The following is a 20,944-nucleotide window of genomic DNA, read 5'->3' as shown; positions in this document are numbered from 1 at the left end:
AAACTTATTGTCCAAGTATTATGAAAGAAGTCTCCAAAGTGTGTTATGTATACCTATATTATGTGTATTATTTTCATAGTAAATTTTTGTAACAGACATTTAGTTAATGTCATTTTTAATACTAATATCCCATGACTGTAATATGCACTCATTCATAGAGTTCCAAGGTTGAGTCATACTATTAGTACAAGTAAACATCACATAACCAGATTTAAGGACATGAATTCTAGTGAGCCCAAGCTGATCTAGTTGGTGTTTAGTGATAGAGTCCTTTCAAACTGCCAAGATAATTCACTGAAGCCTCTTACTACATTCCCTCTAATGCATATTAGTAACCTAAATAACAGATTTATTATGTATAATTAGGTGTTCTTAGTAGTACCATTAGTCTTGGAAATTATTCAGTTACATTGGGAGGAATTTTGTTCATTTAATCGTTCACTGGAATTGCAGAACTTAAAATATTTCAGATTAAATGGAATAATAGCTGTATCAGAAATACTGCAAATTCATTTTAAAATATTCTGGAATTATATCACAGCGATTCTTCTGTACTGATGAGACATCAGTGCATTACTGACCATCATTCGGAATACCTTTGAAACTGATTTGGATAACGCAATACTCATTTGCGATGCCGGTGTTTATGAGCCAATATGTGGATCAAATTCATTGGTGTGCATTTCGTCCAATAAGCAGGACATATAGTCCACATTATTCAGAATGAAAATGCCTACGTTAATATATCATCCTTCCTCTTTTGATGGTAAAATGAGGTGTGATCTCCCTCACTACAACAGACTGATACTCCTGAAGTACCATTTCAGAGCTCACACTGGGTCCTAAAGATGACATTCAGAAGAACTGTCCAGAATAGACAGAAGTTATTACCAGTATCTAATTCCTCATGAATGGAAATCTGTTCTTGGTAACGAAAGCAGAGGACTTCATGAGCAATAATCATCTATTGTGGCGGAAGTGCAAAGAGATAGGTCCATCAATAAGAAAAGTATTGTTGATTTTGTCTGCTGACTACCAACATAAAGCAGCAGGACTAATAAGATGGATGAACTAAGTAAGCAGTTTGAATGGCGTCTTGTTCCACCAGGTTAATACCCAAGATGACTTCCACTTCAGCAAGGTCGAATGTCATTGGCCAGGTGGAATCAAAATGAATAGATCAGATAGGTCTTTTGTTTCTTTGATATCCTCTCTTCCATCATAGCACAGTATGGCAGTGATCGTAGAACGGTAGGTTGAACTGTGATTGGTTAAAATTGTTTTTCATAAGAGTCATAGAAAGTTAGCTATTGAATTAATTGGTGCCTACATTTGTATAAAGTAATTTGTGTGCCACACTGAGATTATATTCCATTGCCTTCATAATGCCAGCATCGTTGTTTAGAGATCAAGAGAATGAAGTCAACATCTTGTGCTCTACATGTGAAGTAGTTGGAGAAGAATGTTGATGATGGTGGCCCACTACACCTGCAAGTCAAACCACATTACTTGTAAAAAGTGTCTCTTGGCTGGCAGAGGTTTGAGGGCAAGTGAAGAGAAAACTGACCACATGATGGAAATTGTACACCAGAAGTGTTTTAACATATCATGTGGGTAAGACTGATCCATGAAGGTGTATATATAAACTGGGTCTTGTCTGTAGAGAGTGCCTATCAGCACTATGCAAGCAGACTGATCCATGAGGGTGTCAATATAAACTGGGTCTTGTCTGCAGACAATGCCTATCAGCACTATGCAGACTAATAAATGTAAAACTGGTTTCATTAAGTGGATTCTTGGGTAATAAGATATTAAACAGGGCCTCATAAGAGAGTGGTAGAAATGGACAAGTTTGTTTTCTGGTCGCTGATACTGTATGACTGATACTGGTCATGGTTCATTGCCATCAGAGTTATATGGCCAAGTCTGGTTGTGAAGGAATATGGCCATTTGGACTGGTATGATGTTGTCCAATTCTTGAGGCTGGAACACGCTATGGTATATTGATCCATGTTACCAGTCCATAATTTGGATAAGAGAGGCTGAAACTGATGCTTGTTGCTGCTCTCCATCTCAACAGAAAAGATATGGTTTCATGCCATGTGTGCAAGCAGATGTTTTTGTCCCAAAGTACAACTCACTTCTGTCCACAAGTCTGACATGTATTCAAAAGATGAAAACCAGTGAACTACACATGTAGACTGGCTGTCAGACTTGTCTCGACCATGCTCTAAATCTGGAAGACAAAAGCAGAGCAGGCCCTGTATACATTTAGCGTAGTGAGCATCCTACTTTTTGAACTGGTAAGAATCTGTGCAGGGTTTCCTACTATGATAAATACCTGTAGAGGGATGCACTTGACCTGTACAGGTAGAGAATTATAGCCTCAGTATTAATATGTATACAGTGGATGCTGAATAATAAATTCCAGTCACAAATAACCTACAGGCATGTGAATTTTGAACTGCATGTACATGTAGAATAACTGGAGCATTGTTTATAGTACATACATGTGCAGACTGGTAAGCAAATAAATAATTCTAACAGCTTACCTGAAAGTAATTAGAGATAAAAATCACTAAATTGTTGTTTATAGTAACATGCAGCAAACTGCAAGGACAGAACTTTGTCATCATGGAAAGAAAGAAATGCTGGAAACATAGGAGTATACTTCCCTTTTGAAGTGAAGACTCCTCTAACTTTTAGTAGAGAAAACTTGTCAGAGGATTTTGCTATGTCTCTCTTGATGAGAGTGTGCTGCTTGGCACAAGCAGAAGTAGTAGCTGAGATTTCACAGGATTTGGTGTAGTTCACTGTTGACCACCACCTACGTGGGCAGACAACTTTTAGCTTCTTTTAGGTAAAAGCTTTCTCACATAACCACATTGGGCAAGCTTGAGGCACGAACCCATATGGAGAAATGTCAGATGGCTGTGATCAGTAAAGGCGAGCGCTTTAGAGCACTCAGACATCCGGGGCTCCAAAACTCTCACAATGTAAAGAAAGTTAACATAAACTTGTATATTATTCAGTCTAAGTGGGCTAACATTTTCTTTAAAATCACAAACTGGAAAATTACATGCTGCCTAAAGTAGACATGTAGCAAAAATGTGTGCTTCCATGTACATGTGAAATGTGCTTGAAACAGCACAAACACACTAAGGTCTAACTGTGTACTCTCAAATCCAGTAGGCAAAATCAAGGGAATACCTTTTGTTTCAGTGCTGAACCCTGTACACAAATGGAAAACTCTGGAGTGGAACCTAAGTTATGCTGTGGAAACTGAATTCAGGAGAATCAGGGGGACATAACTCTGGTAAATAATGTTATGGAATGCGAGAAATTAAATTCAGTGTCTCGTCAATCTGAAGCCACATGCCGAGTTAGGTTGAAATCCAAGAAATGTTTGCAGAAACCAGTCAGGAGGACAAGCAATAACTCTTTTAAACAAAACTAAAGCCATAAATGGCACATGAAAGTCTATGCTTGTATCAAACTACATCAGAGTATGTTCAATGTTTTTATTTAACAATGCCAGTTGTAAGCATCGTCTCTTGTGAATGTATGTCAAGGGCTGCAACTTTACCATAAGGGAATTAAACAAAAAGTACAGTTACGTCTTTAGATGATCTATACATCAAATTGTATCTAAATATGCTGACTGGTTCCTGAGCTGTGATGTTTACAAGGATTTGCTGTAGTGGAAATAATTATAGATAGAAAAATGGCAATAACTCCATCAACAATAGACTTGAAAAGCTGAAACCTTTAAAAAGAACATCTACATGTAAAAGGCAATTTGCCTACCAAATGGTATCTAGTTCTGTTGTTGTTTTGGGTTTAACACTATTTTTCATTGCATGATAGACTATACATGGTTTACCAGTACAAATGGTGGAAAAAGAACCTGGGGAAACCTCTGTAATAACCCACAAGAAGCAACTGTCAAGCTTTCTCATATACCAACATTGGCCGAGCCAGAGAATAGAACCCTCTGCAGAAAGAGATGAGAAGGCGATGATCAGTAAAGTTGAGGTTGCTGAGCTATGCTGGATACAAGCAAGATCCAATGTAAGGTGAGAACTATAAAGGGCCATAACTCTATCCATAATGGAGTTCACAAAACATAACCCATAAAAGATCATCTAGGACTGTAAGACAATGTATATACCAAATTTTACATCAGAATATATTAAACGGTTTCTGAGCTATTCTGGTTACAATGAGCTATGTTAGCAAAGATGCAATACTGATGGAAAAGGGCTACACTGAATCAGACAAGATGTAACTGCTGGTTACAGGAGGTGTGAACAGTGGACATAAAGATGGATATAAAATGTGATTATTGTTTGGATTTCACGTTTCATTGTGGAGCCCAAATAAATAAAGAATAACTGCCTAAACAGCTTATATATCTTGTGTTGAAAACAGACCCAGAAAGTTGATATTACTGAGGGAGATGGGAAAATAAAATCTTTTAGACAGCTTGTGTTAACTAAACTCTGACATGGTTACACACTATCAATATATTTTTGCATCTTAGGAGAATTCATTTGCGTATGTTTGATTAAAATTTTTAACACTTACATAAAATGTATAGGGCATGCCATACAGAATATAAGAAACATTTTATCAAGATTATTATAAGCAAATAAATACTTTAAACTACAGGAATGATGACGAACCTGTCACATAAATGTACCATTACCGCCTCTGCATCCCAACCTTACCACAGGGGTTGGCAACCTACAGCACATGTGCCATAAGGTGGCACACCGTAAGATTTTGTGTGGCATGCAAACGGCAGCAAAATTCTCGATTTTAACAGTGTTACTCTCTTATTGGTGGCATGCACTCATTCATTTTGTAATTAATCCAGAAAAAAGTGGCATGCTATGTAAAATAGGTTGCTGACCCCAGACCTACCATATAATGGAAGATCATTCTATTGTGAAAAACGTGCACAACAGTCCTAAAAATTGGGTGAGTAAAATGACAAGTGACAACATGCATATCTGATGATAATGACCATGTACATTGTTTTGCTACAATCAAGTAAAAACTGCAAGAGTAGCTGCATTCACAACTTTCAGTCATATACTGCATTCTGTTGCGAATCAAAAAGTTTCACAACAATCCATAAAACACTCCAAGGCAGGCTGTCTTTCAAAAGGTCTGTTTTACAATGCATTCCTGTGCATGAAATAAAGGGGAATAACCATGAATAAATTTACATGAGCAAATTATTTCCTGACATGTCCATTTTCAAATGCTAATCATCACATATACAAACTTTCATTGCAAGAACTGGAAACTTAAACTAGATGTGTTTTTGTCAAATACTACATCAGGTACAAATTAAAAAAGAGCAATACCTAAACTGGCTGGAACACAGGAATTTGTCAACACATAGATCTTCAGATACACTGCAATAAGATTCAAGTTTCATCATGATCCACTTAAATCTGCAAGTCCTGTGAGATTGTGTCGTACACTGCAATAAGATTCAAGTTTCATCATGGTCCATTTAAATCTGCAAGTCCTATGACATTAAGTCTGATCAGCACCATTTTCATTTACGACAAAGTAAACCACAGGATGAATGTGTGTGTAAAGTTTCACATCAGTCTTCCAAGTAGTTTAAAAGGCACAGCAATAACAAACTTGTGCAAAAGGATGGATAGATGTAGGATGAATGATGGCAGAAGGCCAACAGGCCATCCCATAAGCTCTTGTGGTCAATGAACCAGCAGAGCTGAAAATTGAAGTCTCAAAGTGATTTGTCATTATGGCCATCTTAGGTAATTTCCATAAGGTTTACCAAGTTTCATGGTAACTCAACAAAAACTTGGGGATTAACTGCACTAATGAGATTGTTATATATGGCTACAAGGCCAAAAAGATAATACAAGAATCCCTCAAAGGGATTGATGCTCTACTAGTGGAAAAGAACTTCCAGCATTTCAAGATAAGACCATTTCGTCTTGTTTGATTGCTTAGCATTCAAACCCTCTCTGATATTTCTATGCAACTAACAACAGATTTTCAAATTAGTTGCTGTGGTGGTTATAATGGATTTGGAATAGACTCCATTTTTTTTTTCAGGACCAATAAAACTTTTATGTCTATATGATCATCCATCTGGGACAAGTAGCAACAGCAACAGCAACATTTGCCAAACTGTCACCATGGTAGACTATTCAAAGTCAGATCAGTGCTATATTAATTTAGATTCAACCACATATCATAAGAAGTCTTCTGGTAAAAACCCTACAATGAGATGACTTTCCATTAAGGAGTAGCAATATCAAGATTTTCAAGATAGTGGTTATATTAGATGCCAGATCAGCACCATTCAGATCCAAGTAAATATCACATCAGACATCACATGAAGTATTTTTGCGAAAAATCCATGTTGTATGACCATTCATCCTGAAGGCATAGAAATAACAAAACTTTTAATATGGCCAATGTGGTAGCCATATTGAAGGTCAGGTCAACACTAGAAGTCATCAAGTGAAAACTCCCATGTCAATAAATTCCAGATGGCTGCCATGGTGGCCATATTGAACATCAGATTAGCATCATTTTCATTTGGGACAGACATCATATTAAGTCTTTTCGTGCAAACCCCATGTTGACACGACCATCCATTCAGGACCCATTGCACTAAACAGACTGTGTAGCAGATGTAATAACAGACATGAGGTTTACTATACATCACTGCCTCTATTATGGAGGTGGGCTATAAAATTAAGCATATAAACCAATTTACCAATTTTTCAGTATGTTTCAGGTTTCTCATAAATTAAATTTATAGAAAAGATCCAAGATACACAATATGATCTTTTGCATCTATATAGGTAGATACTTACTTTTCTGAGACTCGTTGCAATGCCACCATTATTGAACAATCTTGCATGGTCTTGGATATCAGAAATCGCTTTACCTGCATTCATAAAAATAATACATGTACATCATCTCATTTGTCATTCGTTCTATGATAAATTTCATTAAGACTAAAAATGTTTGAAACGTCAAACTCTTAAGATAAATAATTTTCCCCTCTCCATTATCAGATCTCCAAGTTTAAGTTCATAGTAAGTATGCCCTTTCATTGGTGTTCGAAACAAACAAAAATCTGTATGTAATCAATCAATATCCCTCACAAGATAAGAAGTGCAAATAAAAATTTCAACAAGCAGGGAGATAACTCCAGAAGTACTAATCTGACAAAGCCAAATCTTACACGAGCACAAACTTGTCATGATACAAATGCATACCCAGTTTCATGAAAATATCTCAAATGGTTATGGAGATATTAACTAGAACTCGACACTAAAATGATTTTAGTATTTTACAGCAACTATGGTAAACCTTATTTTCTCATGCAGAAAATAAATTCAGAATAAGTAATCTGCACAATCATATCTGCTTCATTATCTGTTGGCATTTTTTTTATTTTTAACTTTTTTCTTCACATTTGTAGAACTTGTATGCAGCACTATTTTGCCAGGGTTATAATGATGTGATATTAAACCATATACATATGCATCTATACATACATATATACCTATATACCTACCTATCTACACTGACAATGCATAACAAAACAAAAACTTTATGAACATTGACTTCTATAATAGCAAAGTAGAGGTGCTAATGAGCTGAAGAAAACCAGAGAATAATTTTGAAAAGTATCGTTGTTTTAAAATCTACTTGAGAAGTTATTATCATTCTCCACCCTTGTGAGCTAGATTTTACTTGGTGGAACCTTAAAATATAAGACACTGTTTTACAGTTCATGCATCAGTAAATATCTTGATTTGCGACTGCTGCTGAGGCCTTGCATAAAAAGCATATACTGCACTCATCTCCTTTACTTACTCACATGTACAACACAGTTAACCTGCTGGAATTAATTTGTCACAATATACAATGAATAGTACATAACAAGTAAGTTTGATACTAACTAAGCAATTCCTCCTAAGGGGCCTTCTGTGTAGACTAGGATATATATATATAGCATGGAAAAATCTATGTTGTTGTTGTTGTTGGGTTTAATGCCATTTTTCAGCACAAGATACATGGTAGCCAGTATTAATGGTGCAGGAAGAAACAGGGAAAACCCTGGAAAGAACCACCGACCCACGAGAAGCTCCCGACAAGCTTTCTCACATATCCACATTGGCCGAACCTGAGACTCGAACCCACGCAGACAGAGGTGAGATGGAGTGATCCGTAATGGTGAGCACTTTAGACCACTCAGACGGTTGGGGCCCCAGAAAAATCTATGTAGTAACAAGCTAAGAACATATACTTAACCTATATTAGTAAAGCATAAAATATAGGTCAAAGTGACCTCAGGTTGTAGGGGTGAGGTAATAACAGAAGTGCATCCAATGATCAAGTTTCATAATCTGAACATAAACAGCATCCAATAAATAAACTCTAAACACAAAATTTCAATAAATTCACTGAAGCATGACATATTGGTCACAGAGACACTGTTTTTTAGCAGAGTTTAGTACTTATTATGATGCATCCCTTTATCAAGTTTCATGTTTCTAGATGGGATAGTATGTACAGAGCATGTAATAAACCTATTTGGTCTTGAACAACTTATTAAATGTGAAATGTATGTCACTGTTACTCTTTTTCTGTACTAGTGACTGCTCCGGTGGCCCTGTGGTTAAAATGTCTGCCTCGGAAGTGGGAGGTTGCGAGTTTGAACCCCAGCCGAGTCATACCAAAGACTTACAAAAATGGTAGTAACAGCTGCCTCACTTGGCGCTCAGCATTAAGAGGTAAGTGATATGTCTGAAAAATTGTTAAAGCTATGTTAAAAATCCAAATCACAACAACAACTGTACTAGTGTGCTAACAGACATCAAGTTTAATGAATTTGGCATCAACAGTTAAAACACACAACTCAAATCAGTGATATAAGCAATATGGGTCACAGTGGCCAAATTTGTGATGAGGTTGTATTATTCTTCATGATGCATCCTCTCGCCAAGTTTCACGATTCCAGGCACAGATAATCTGAGGATCTGCTGGTTTGAACAACCATGCCATTTGCAACCAAAATCAAAATGCATTGTTTGATATTTGCTAAATAAATACACCAATGTAAGTGATTAATTGCTAAATGAAACCAGTTACTCAATTTATTTTAGCAAAATATGTATTTCAACACTGCTACAAATGACTGTATATTTTTTTTAAAAATGATATAAATACTAAAAACCTTTAAGCCTTTATAAATGTGATTACTGGGTAGAGCCGGCTGGAAGACTGCAGATTGTTCTTAGTGGACATCTCTGTCTGGGAATTCCCTTACTGGCATGTACATCTTAGGAATGACTTTGATCTGGACTTCCTTTACTGGCATGCATATTTTTTTTCTCCTACATTTATAGTAAATGCAACTGGCTAAACCAAACATTTGTGATTTTGTTTATTTTTGAGGGGATCAATCTGTTAGGTTTTACAAGTAATTAAATTTTTGTTACTCATTGCATTTGTTGATCATGGCTGGGTATTCTTATAGTTCATTGATCCTTGTTATGTTGGTCTTTATATTCCTTATTCTGAAGTAATCAGGAAATACATGAAAATTGGCACACATCCCCTAAAAAAAAAATTTGGTGAATCCACTGTATATTTTATGTTATACTCATTGTACGTACTCTACCTTATTTACGGCCTCTGCAATCTGGTCCTGTTTCTCAAGACTACAACTGCTGCTGCATGTCTGGATCCCACATTTCTCACATGGGCCTAGCCAAGATTCATATTCATAAGGACCATCCAAGCACCATGATGAACTAAGAACAAAGCAAACAACAGAATTTCTGACATGAATTAAAACTCAAGCACAGAACCTTTGTAAAGTATTCACCGAAAATTCCTGAAATTACAGAAATGATGTTCACTATGCACTTGAATTCAATTTTGTTGTCAAATATTATGAAACTAATTGTGAATTTTCAGCTTTTGAATGTTTGACCTGGGTTTATATACCTATCCAAGTACAACAGTGTTGATCAAATCTAACCCTTGAATATGATGCATACCTGAACTTATATAATGCATTGGCATATCATGGTCCACACAGACATTACTTAAACTCATAATGCATTGGTATATCATGGTCCACACAAACTTTACTTGAACTCATAATGCATTGGTATATCATGGTCCAAACAAAGTTTACTTGAACTCATGTAATGCAAATTGAATTTGTAATGCACTGGCATATAATGGTACACATGGACTTTACTTAAACTCATAATGCATTGGCATATCATGGTCCACACAGACATTACTTAAACTCATAATGCATTGGTATATCATGGTCCACACAAACTTTACTTGAACTCATGTAATGCACTGACATATCATGGTCCAAATTGAATTTGTAATGCACTGGCATATAATGGTACACATGGACTTTACTTGAACCCATAATGGACTGGCATGTCATGGTCCACACAGTTTACTTAAACTCATAATGCATTGGCATCTCATGGTCCACACAGTTTACTTAAACTCATAATGCACTGGTATATGATGGTCCAAACAAAGTTTACCTGAATTCATATAATGCACTGACATATCATGGTCCACACTGAACTCGTAATGTACTGGCATATCATGGTCCACAAACAGTTTACTTGAACTCATATTGCACTGGCATATCATGGTCCACACAAACTTTACTTGAACTCATAATGCATTGGTATATCATGGTCCAAACAAAGTTTACTTGAACTCATATAATGCACTGACATATCATGGTCCACACTGAACTTGTAATGCACTGGCATATCATGGTCCACATGGACTTCACTTGAACCCATAATGCACTGGCATGTCATGGTCCACACAGAGTTTACTTAAACTCATAATGCATTAGTATATCATGGTCCAAACAGAGTTTACTTAAACTCATAATGCCTTGGCATCTCATGGTCCACACAGTTTACTTAAATTCATAATACACTGGCATCTCATGGTCCATACAGTTTACTTAAACTCATAATACACTGGTATATTATGGTCCACACAAAGTTTACCTGAACTCACATAATGCTCTGACATATCATGGTCCACATTGAACTCGTAATGCACTGGCATATCATGGTCCACAAACAGTTTACTTGAATGCATAATGCACTGGCATCTCAATGTCCACACAGTTTACTTAAACTCATGTAATGCCTTGGCATCTCATGGTCCATACAGTTTACTTAAACTCATAATGCATTGGTATATCATGGTCCATAAACAGAGTTTAATATAACTCACAATGCACTGCACTGACTCAGATCAGTTGACACATTATATGCAATAGCAAGACAGGTCTATGTAGGGGTAATAAAAACCACTTCTTGAGAGCCCAGGAAAACTAAAAATGAATGCTGGGCAACTATTTCTTTTATCATGTAATTAACCTGGCCCTTTGATGAGTATTAGGTGATTATTGCTCATGAAAAGGCCACCATTTTATTGTTAAACTGGCAACTAGTTGAGTGTTGGCTGATTGTCATCAGTTATTGGACACACTAATCCACAAAAGTCACCTAACTCATTATCTGATCAATTAAGCACAGTTAATATTACCAACCCTTCAGAATAGCTATTAAAAGAAATGACACTCGTCAACACACTACAATATGGTAGCAGCTTCTTTCATCTTTGACTTGACACAATGAATGCCTATAATTGTGATTTACACTTTATCACCAATTTGTTAAAGAATGTGTATTTTGCTGCAGAGCATGTGACAGTTGTTTCTGGTGACTGATTTGAGCTAATGGGATATTTAAAGAATCAAACCAACCACAAATACTATATTAGTTTATGGTGAAATGGCTACTCTGTGTGTGTGTGTGTGTGTGATAGAAAGAGCGATAAAGACAGTGAAAGCTTTTAAAGAATTTTTGTTACAGCAATCGTGGGGGCATCCACAGTATTTCACTGGACAAACAAAAATATCTGCTGGGCAACAAAACTGTTAAAGTTGGTTACCCAGGGACAGTAAAGTGACATTTCAGCCGTAAGACACTTTGGCCATAGACACTTCCACCCAAAGACATTCCGGCACTAAGTAGACAGACGTTTCAGCCCCAAAATAAACAAAATGTTTCAGCCCTTGACACTTATGGCCCTGAGCAGACTGACATTTCATTGACAGCACCAGGTGCTATTTTGTCTGAACCAGGTTTCTATGATCACTGCTTCTCACCAACATTCCAAAAACAAGTTTTAAGCAAATAGGTGATGAAAGACAGTAAACTGATCAAATAATTTTTGGTAGAAATTCATGAAAAGTCCATATCCTCCCTTCTTTTATTTCATTTAATTGCCGAGTATTTTCAAGAAACTCCAACATACCAAATCTATTAGGTAACAAAAGTATTTTCTTATTTGAATTATGCTCAGGAGACAAATAATGTAAAATAAAATCTATCATGACCTTTGACCTTCAAACCTGATAATATCATCAATGAATTTTTTAATGAAAAATGTTTACTGATTTTTGGGGTTTAATGCCATTTCTCAGCACAAGATATAGACTGTATATGGCTGCCAGTATTACTGGTCGAGGATGAACATGGGAAAACCCCCAGTAAGAACCACTGATCCATGGGAAGCTACTGACAGCTTTCTCACACACCCACACTGGACAAGTTCCAGACTCAAACCCAACAAACAGATGTGAGATGGCAATTATCAGTTGAAAGAAAAATAGGAAAAAATTAACATATCAAACTTAAAATAATCTGTTAGTAATTTATTAGTAAATAACATCACTAATGACAAACTAAAATCCTATTTCAAATAGAAAAATTTGATAAAGTACTAACATACATACGATCAAACAATTAAGTGTGTGTGTGCGTGTGATTTGGATTTTTAACGTAGCTTTAACAATTTTTCAGTCATATCGCTATGATGTCTGCAGTGTGACAGTTTATAGTTATGTCTAGCACTGGGGCATCATGACGCAGACATGTAGCATGATGTCCCACTCAGTCACATTATCCTGACACTAGGCCGACCAGTCCTAACACTAACCTCTTAATGCTGAGCGCCAAGCGAGGCAGCTGTTACTACCATTTTTATAAGTCTTTGGTATGACTCGGCTGGGGATCAAACCCATGACTGACCGCATCTGAGTCAGATGCTCTCACCACTAAGCCACCGGAGTGGTCAAACAATTATGAACAGAGTAACAAATTTATTGATGCAAATAATACAAATTTGTAAAAGTTGATAACTTTAAACGTCTCCCTAGTGACAAATACCTCTCAATAAGTCATATATGTTTTATTAATCACTAATTAGTTCTTATTGGTACTACGTTTGTAAAGCTTTTGTATAAAACAGTTCAAATTTGTTTCTTGGTAAAAATCTGAAGCAACATTACAGGCTTGGTAAAGTTCTTGCCAAAACCCTTATCAGGAGGACAACAAATCTAGGGAATATAACTCTTCTAAACAAAATCAAATCCCCATAATGCTCATATAAGTCTATGAAACAAATTAAATCAGAATATGTTACAAAGTTCTTGAGCTATGCCAACAAAAACCATTGTGAAGCTATGATTTTAATTGTCAAATGCCTAACCTCTATCTAGCACACAAACTGTTATTTTTTTTTTCTAACAGCAATATAGTTCACGACTTTTTTGTAGCAACAGTTAAAAATTTCCTTCAATGATACCAAAACATGCAGTTAATAGCTCTTTAAGAATGGCATAAAATCAATATGAAGTGATCTGCTAGGTGCAGAAACAAGTTTTCAAGCACAAGACAGATGATAATTGAAATCTAAAAATTAAAAAACAAAATTGTGTGAATGGCATTTTTGGGTGCTATAAATAGGGGCTGTAATGGGAACAAATGTAGCCAAAAGACTGAACAAGAAGTATTGTTTCAGAAGATTTAAGAGGTGGTGGACGGGTTCAATTTTATACATTTCATGCAATGCTCCTGCTACATATATTTTTGAGGTGGTGGAAATGGGGTGGGTGGAACACTTTCTTTCTTTGACTTGGAAACTAAGGTAATTGTGTGCATTCCTTCCAATACATCACAATCAGCACATTTGTTTACATCACAAGAAGAACACAAGATGCTCTTTAACATCTGGGTGAAAGGACAATGATGTGTATTTGGTAAGAATAAAGAAATGATATAATTTAGTTGTTTTTTTTTACATGTACAGTTGGGGCAGACAGTGCACAGCCACAGCCAAGGGCACGGGGTGAAAAGCTGATGACAGGGAAGGGTACCCCTTTAATTTCTACCTAGCTGTAGCACTGTTTTGTGAGGAAGTAGTAACCTTTCTTCTGAGTGGTGTTTAAGATGTTCCTCCAGTTTCTGATAGAGGGGGAAAACACCATGGATATCCAGGTCATCCATTCGCTGAACACTCAACACTCGCTCCAGAACACAGCCCTTTACCAGTGTGAACTTCTTACCTAGAAATAAAATGTCATTTTACCATTAAAAAGAAAGACTGCATAAGAAATCTTAGCAATGATAGTTAAATGGACATATCTTGACAAACTTTCATATAGAAATGTTTGTAAATACAACACAGAACTGTGATTTACTATGAACAATCAATGCCTGATGCAAATCACAAGATCAAAGTGCAAGCAGGGATTTTGCATCCAATCACCAAATATTTGCAATGTTAATGAAGTATTGCCTTTGAAATGTACCATTTGATCATCTGTGATCTGCACTTTAATATTAAAATCAAGTCAGGCTTTGACTTCAAACCATTTCAATCTTGACTATATGCTTTAAAGAGAGTTTTTTCTTCACGCTGTCTCCTCACATTGTTAGCAAAATTTGTGTTCCTTATGTAATTTACATGAACTTTACTAATACTTGAATTGAAAACACGGATCTTTTTACAATTACAGGTCCTGGACTTTCATTAATTATTAGCCAGAAGCCAGGTGACTTATATGCCTACTTCTACTTCACATCCAGCTACTTAAAAAAAAACACCACCTGTATCCTAATTGGAGGGGATCCCCAAACCCCTCACGCCTACTTTGGCAACTCATCCTCCAACTTCAAATCTAATGGAAGGCTCTTTAAAGTCAATCAGCAAGAAAAAAATTGCTGAGTCATGAGTTTGATCTTTTATCTTGGAGGAAGGGTTGGCAGGACAGAGTTGTGAAAGAACATGGTACCCAGGAGATAAAGGAGTGCAGATAAAGGAGAGAGTAAATTTAGCTGCACCATTACCATCCATGAGGGATTTACAAATCCACTTTTCTAATGCCAAAGATAAGGTAAAATTCAGGTCAGGAAAGCTCAAGTTTGCAAGGTACTTGTCAATTGATCGATCACAGTATATCTAAGAGCACTTTACTACATTCTTTTAAATAACTATCCAGTAGCAGCAGGGGGGGCGAATCGGACATTTTGTCCAAACGTCATTTGGCTTAATTAATACTTTCTGCACTCAGCGGATCCGGTGTCGTCAGCGCCTGGTAAAAAAAAAACGACGTCGTCGTCGTTGTCATCGTCGAGGGGCCAAATCGACAATTGTCCGGACGTCATTTGGTTTAATTAATGCCTTCTGCGCGCCGATCCCAGCGTCGTCAGCGTCCGGTAAGCACATCGACGACCGCGTCGATGTCATCGCCCCCCCTGCTGCTAAATGGTTATTTACAATGAAAATTATTTACAACTAACCGAATATTTGGTCAAGTCCGATACGATATCGTGTCCGAGGATCATGTAAATTTATCGTTACGAATCCATGTGGGGTCGACTGAGCATGACTAAAAAAGTTTCGAAAAACATTAAAGTCCATGTCACCGCCGCACCATGTCTGCCAAATATTTCGTAGCGTGTGTGTATCAACGCCGTTGAATACAGCAAGAATATTACAGTTGTCTCTGATTACTTTTGGAATCTGAGTGTATCGTTGAGTGACATATATCACGTCAGTGTTTTTATGCCTGCCTCTGGAAAATATCCTAGCTGGGTTTTTTTGATTGTCTAACATAACATCATCGTACACGACTAGATTGTTAACGTCGCCATCAATATCATCGATACCTGGTGCATCATTGATATCTGTAATAAACTCGATGACATTTTTTTTAGCGATCGCTGATGCATTCTCGTTGAAATCTTTCAACACCTCGTAGCATCGTTGATCATCCACGCTAGGGGCGATTAAATACAACTTATCCCACTTCATCCATCTCATTATTAAATTAAGTAGTAATTGCATCTTGCTGGATCCAGATGGTCCGATGATAATCAGCCGGATCGAGTTTGGTAACGCTGCAACATGCTTAACTGGTTCTCTTCTTTTAGTCGCTGAAAAGTCAATTATATTCATGTCTCTATACATAAATTATGGATCTATATTGTGTAAAGTGTAGAGTGCGTACTGGCACAAATGATATGACAACCGTTACAACAAGAAATAACAGATCGGCGCTTACTGGCAAGTGTGCACAATGCGGTATAAAGAAATTTAGATTTATTTCTATTAGACCCGGAGATGTTTTAAAAAAAAGCGAGGAGGTGATATTGCAGCCAAGTTATCAAAACTCCCCAGAACCCCGTGGGCAAAGTATCCAGGAGAAAAACACCTCCCAGGATATAGCTACTGTGGCCCCGGAACACGATTAGATATCAGACTCGATGATCAAAATCAACCCAAACCCGGTGAGTACCCAATAAATGCTATCGATAAGGCGTGTCATGCTCATGATGTTGCTTACAAAAGTAGCGATCTGCAACAGCGTCATATCGCGGACGTAAAATTAATTCACGCGTTAAATGCTATCCCTGATAAATCCGTCAAAGAAAAATTGGCTTCATGGTTGGTAAAATCGGCTATGAAAGGTAAATTAATGATTGGAAGCGGAGCTTCTCGCGCTGGTAATTGAAAACGCTAGCGTTTATAATAACAACATGGAATCCATCTATTATTCTCCGAGAGGATACTGGAAGGGGAAGGCCGCAATTGGTAAGCTTGCAAGCGCTGCAAAGGTAACAAAGACCACTGCGGCTAATTGGTTATCCAAACAGGCTATATGGCAAATCTATCTACCACCGCCTAAACAAATCAACTTCTCGCGCTTTGATGTCAGCGTACCTAATGAAGTTCATCAGGCTGATATACTATTTTTGCCGCATGACAACAGTTACAAATACGCGCTAACCGTAGTTGATGTTGCGAGTCGATACAAACAAGCGGAGCCGTTAAAAACAAAGTCAGCAACTGAAGTGGCCGCTGCGTTTGAAAGAATTTATCAAAGAGGTCCTCTGCGCTGGCCAAATCTATTACAAGTTGATCCCGGTAGTGAATTTCGCGGCGCTGTTTTATCAACGCTGAAACATCATGGCGTCGCGATACGATGAGGTCATACTGCGCTACATCGTGATCAGGCAATTGTTGAACGATTCAATCGGACTCTTGCTGAACGGTTATTTGGATATCAATACGCGAAGGAATTCATCCAAGAAAAACGATCTCGTGAATGGGTCAAAAGGTTGCCAGGCGTAATTGCAGCGTTAAATAACGAGATTACCCGAGCAATCAACATGAAGCCCAGCGACGCGATTAAATACGAGTATATACCCGGAAGATCAAAAATAGATAGCGTTTCCAAGCCGATTCTCGGCGATGTTACCGTGAGATATCTATATGAACCAGGAGAGCTTGAAGGCGGTAAAAAAAGAGCTACTGATCCTATCTGGAGTGTTACCACACATAACATATCAACGATAACACGATCAACTGGTAGACCACCGATCTATAGACTGGATTCAACTGCTCCTCAGCGCGGATTTACACGTGAGCAACTACAAGTGATACCTGACGATACTCAATTACCCCCGCGTGGTCTTAACTAGCGCCGTTGCGTCTATTGCACTCAAGACATGTCAACCTCACATTGTTTTTGACATGACCGAGACTGTTATCGATCCTGTCCACGGTAAATTGGCGAGCGTCTTTATCCGAATAGCGCCAACTCATTATACAATTACAACTCACGCAGTGATTATTCTGTTGTTGTCGTAACGCAATTATTAATTCGGCATCAATATCAAAACGCCGTTGTTTTTTTTTATCCTGTTGGCGGTAACCCGAGAGTTTTCTATCAATGACGCTTGCATCGATGATGTCGTTGTCGTTGGTGACTCCGTCACTGACTCCGTCAATAACAATTCTTCGAAGCTGATTTATCCTCCGTACTCGGGACACTGCAAGATAGCCTAGATTCGACCATTCGATGCGATTATCAACCATCCAAACAATTGTGTCCGTGATGGTTAGTCCCTGCGAGGAATGTATTGTTGTTGCGTATCCTAGTGTCCACGGGGATTTATCAGCACGTAGCGCGTCCTCGACGACGCTGATATCAACGAGCACAATATCATTCAGCACGAGAATTTGTTTTTCTGTCCGGCCTGGAATCTCAACTTCAATGTTCTGCCGCCGTGTGTCCGCGGGTCTATAACATAACGGCACTGGACGCGTTGGAAACTTTTCCTTATGCAACGCAAACAACTTTTGCTGAAGTGTGTCTCTGACTATCTTTCTACTCGCTACAATCAAATCGTTTGGTCTCCATGTTTCCCAGAATTCATTTAACGGCGTTTCCGGAATCACCTCGCGGATTATTTCACACTGAACTCTGTCCGGCTGTAATCTGATTAATTTTTTAACCTCGCGCAGTTGTTCATCAAGTGCCCGGTAATCAGTATCGGTTTCTTCATAATAGTCCATAAAACCCTTTAACCAATCATGTGGGCCCTCGCCGACAAATGGTGGTGGTTGACCATGGTCGCCACACATGATCACCGCTGTATTCGCGAGCAGCAACCAATCAAGAAACATTTGTAAAACATCTAACGAAACAGTACATATCTCATCCCAGATGATAACCTCAGGAATAAATTTTTCCCCCATTCGATCAGGAGTCCACTCACCGCCGCTGTATCGAAAAAAGCTGTGATAAGTAACGGCGTCAACATTTCGTTGTTTTATTTCTCGCGCTAGTCTATGGGTCGGTGTAAGCACGATTATACTTGCCCGCGTTCGAAATAATTCAATTGCCCGAGTCGTCTTTCCTGACCCGCCACAGCCGCTTAAATAAACTGTTTTATGTCTACAAATTGGATCAGAACACGGTGGTGCATTAGACCATTCTGATAAATTATCACCGCGTAGGTAATTGTTTTCAACGGTGACATCTGCTGACGGGGAATAATCGCGTCGTATTTCATTTTTAATTCTCCATGTGCCCCAACTCTCGTCCGGACTAGTAAACCCGGCTACGTTTTCCTTGTACTTTACGTCAACATAAAACGAATCAACGGCTACTCTAACCGCGGTGTCGGGAAATCTATTTATCATCGAGAATAAATTTATGCAAGCATAACCCAGCATAGACGCCCTCAAATGCGGGTATGCCGGGCTGTCTCCATCGCTGTAGGTAACAACTGTACCCAACCTTGTTCCATTGGACAAGAAAGCTGTTTCGCAGTTCACGTATCTATTTTTCGCCACTGCGTCCTTGATTACGAAATCATATTCTGCGTCATCTATAATCAGCCGTGAGCAATATCGTTTGTAGTCGCAGTTTTTTCCACCTTGTGTAAACTTACCGATTATTCTTCTACCGAGATCTTTTGCCTCGCGGTTTCGTTGGTTGAATATCCTCCTGGACCATTCGATGATATATTCCTCGTCGGCATTGATGTGTTTTCTGGATTCGTCAATTATGCTATCTAGACGCTCCGGTTCTGGTAACCAGACTTCAGTCTGCGCTCGGTATGATATAATCGCGTCACTGACAATCAACGATACAAGCATGCTACAATCAATCATATACCGTAGCAGCGCTATTGGCAGCCACTTCTTTTCAGCCATGTGTCTACCGATCCAAATATAGCAACAGCGATGAAGTCCTGCCGCGAACTCAAATGATACTATGCGAGCGAATCCGGTTAAATCAAAATCAGGCAGTGGTCCATTAATAGCAACACGAGTCATTTCATGTCTAGGGTGTCCAAATCGGTTGAAATACTCAGCGGCGGATCCATACCCGAGAAAACTCGCTGGATAACAGGCAACCATATCAACGGAAATCATAGCGTCGCGGTTGTATTCAGTGTTCCATAGTCCACCGTGATAATATTCCAAACAACTGGATTGCACATCCGGTAGAAATTCCTTGCGCGTTGGGCTCCACGCATTTTTCTTTGCTGCAACATGAGCCGCAACCGATGGAATCGTAAAACAATTTGTTAGCAGTTGTTCATCATGCTCTTCAAATTCTATGGCGGTTTTTTTCATCTTGTTGTGAAACGCTTCAGTGCGATATAATTCACCGTTTGGTCTTACAAACTGATCAAAGGTATCAGCGCTGCGAAGTAACCACATTGATACAGGGTCGTTTTTACACAAATAAGCAATAGCATCAAATAGTTTCCTCTCCGCGAGAAAACCATCTTGTATAAATTCCCCCGGGATATACTTTACTGTTCTATCCCGTGGAAACACTGTGATCGCGGGCGTCCACGCGTGTTCGTTATGATCAATAATTTTGATTGGGGCTCCCTTTGATTTATACTTTGATTCGTGTAATACTTCACCGGTTATCGTTGTAACGGTTATTGGAAATCTCAGCGATGTTTCTAATCTCGCTATGTCGCTGATGGTTGCTCCTCGCTCGCGCACTGTCTCCTCCCACCGGTTGATTTTGCTACGTCGTAAATCAGTCAATTTGTTTCCTCGACATGCATTTGTAAAATGCTCTATTATTCGTTCTGCTACACAATTTATCCCCGTTGACTGTTTCATCGGCGCTAGTTTTCCGATATCAGGTTTCTTATTTAACGGGTATATTCCATAAACAACTGCTGTTTCAGGATAC

General features: G+C 38.2%; 1 protein-coding gene across 1 annotated transcript in view; it reads right to left on the bottom strand.

Moving 5' to 3' along the window:
- Nucleotides 1-20,944, bottom strand: part of LOC149803861 (inositol-pentakisphosphate 2-kinase-like) — a 173,566-nt gene that overhangs the window by 3,615 nt on the left and 149,007 nt on the right. The window contains exons 11-13 of the mRNA XM_089953675.1: nucleotides 14,356-14,494; nucleotides 9,698-9,830; nucleotides 6,876-6,949 (exon numbers count right to left, since the gene is read on the bottom strand). Coding sequence (XP_089809801.1) covers nucleotides 6,876-6,949; nucleotides 9,698-9,830; nucleotides 14,356-14,494 — 346 coding nt within the window. The remainder of the gene's footprint in view (nucleotides 1-6,875; nucleotides 6,950-9,697; nucleotides 9,831-14,355; nucleotides 14,495-20,944) is intronic.

Source organism: Sinohyriopsis cumingii, chromosome 3, assembly GCF_028554795.1.
Source record: "Sinohyriopsis cumingii isolate HCF-2022 chromosome 3, ASM2855479v2, whole genome shotgun sequence".
NCBI lineage: Eukaryota > Metazoa > Mollusca > Bivalvia > Unionida > Unionidae > Sinohyriopsis > Sinohyriopsis cumingii.
The sequence above is the reverse complement of the archived record's forward strand: the minus strand, read 5'-3'. Positions and strand labels throughout refer to the sequence as shown.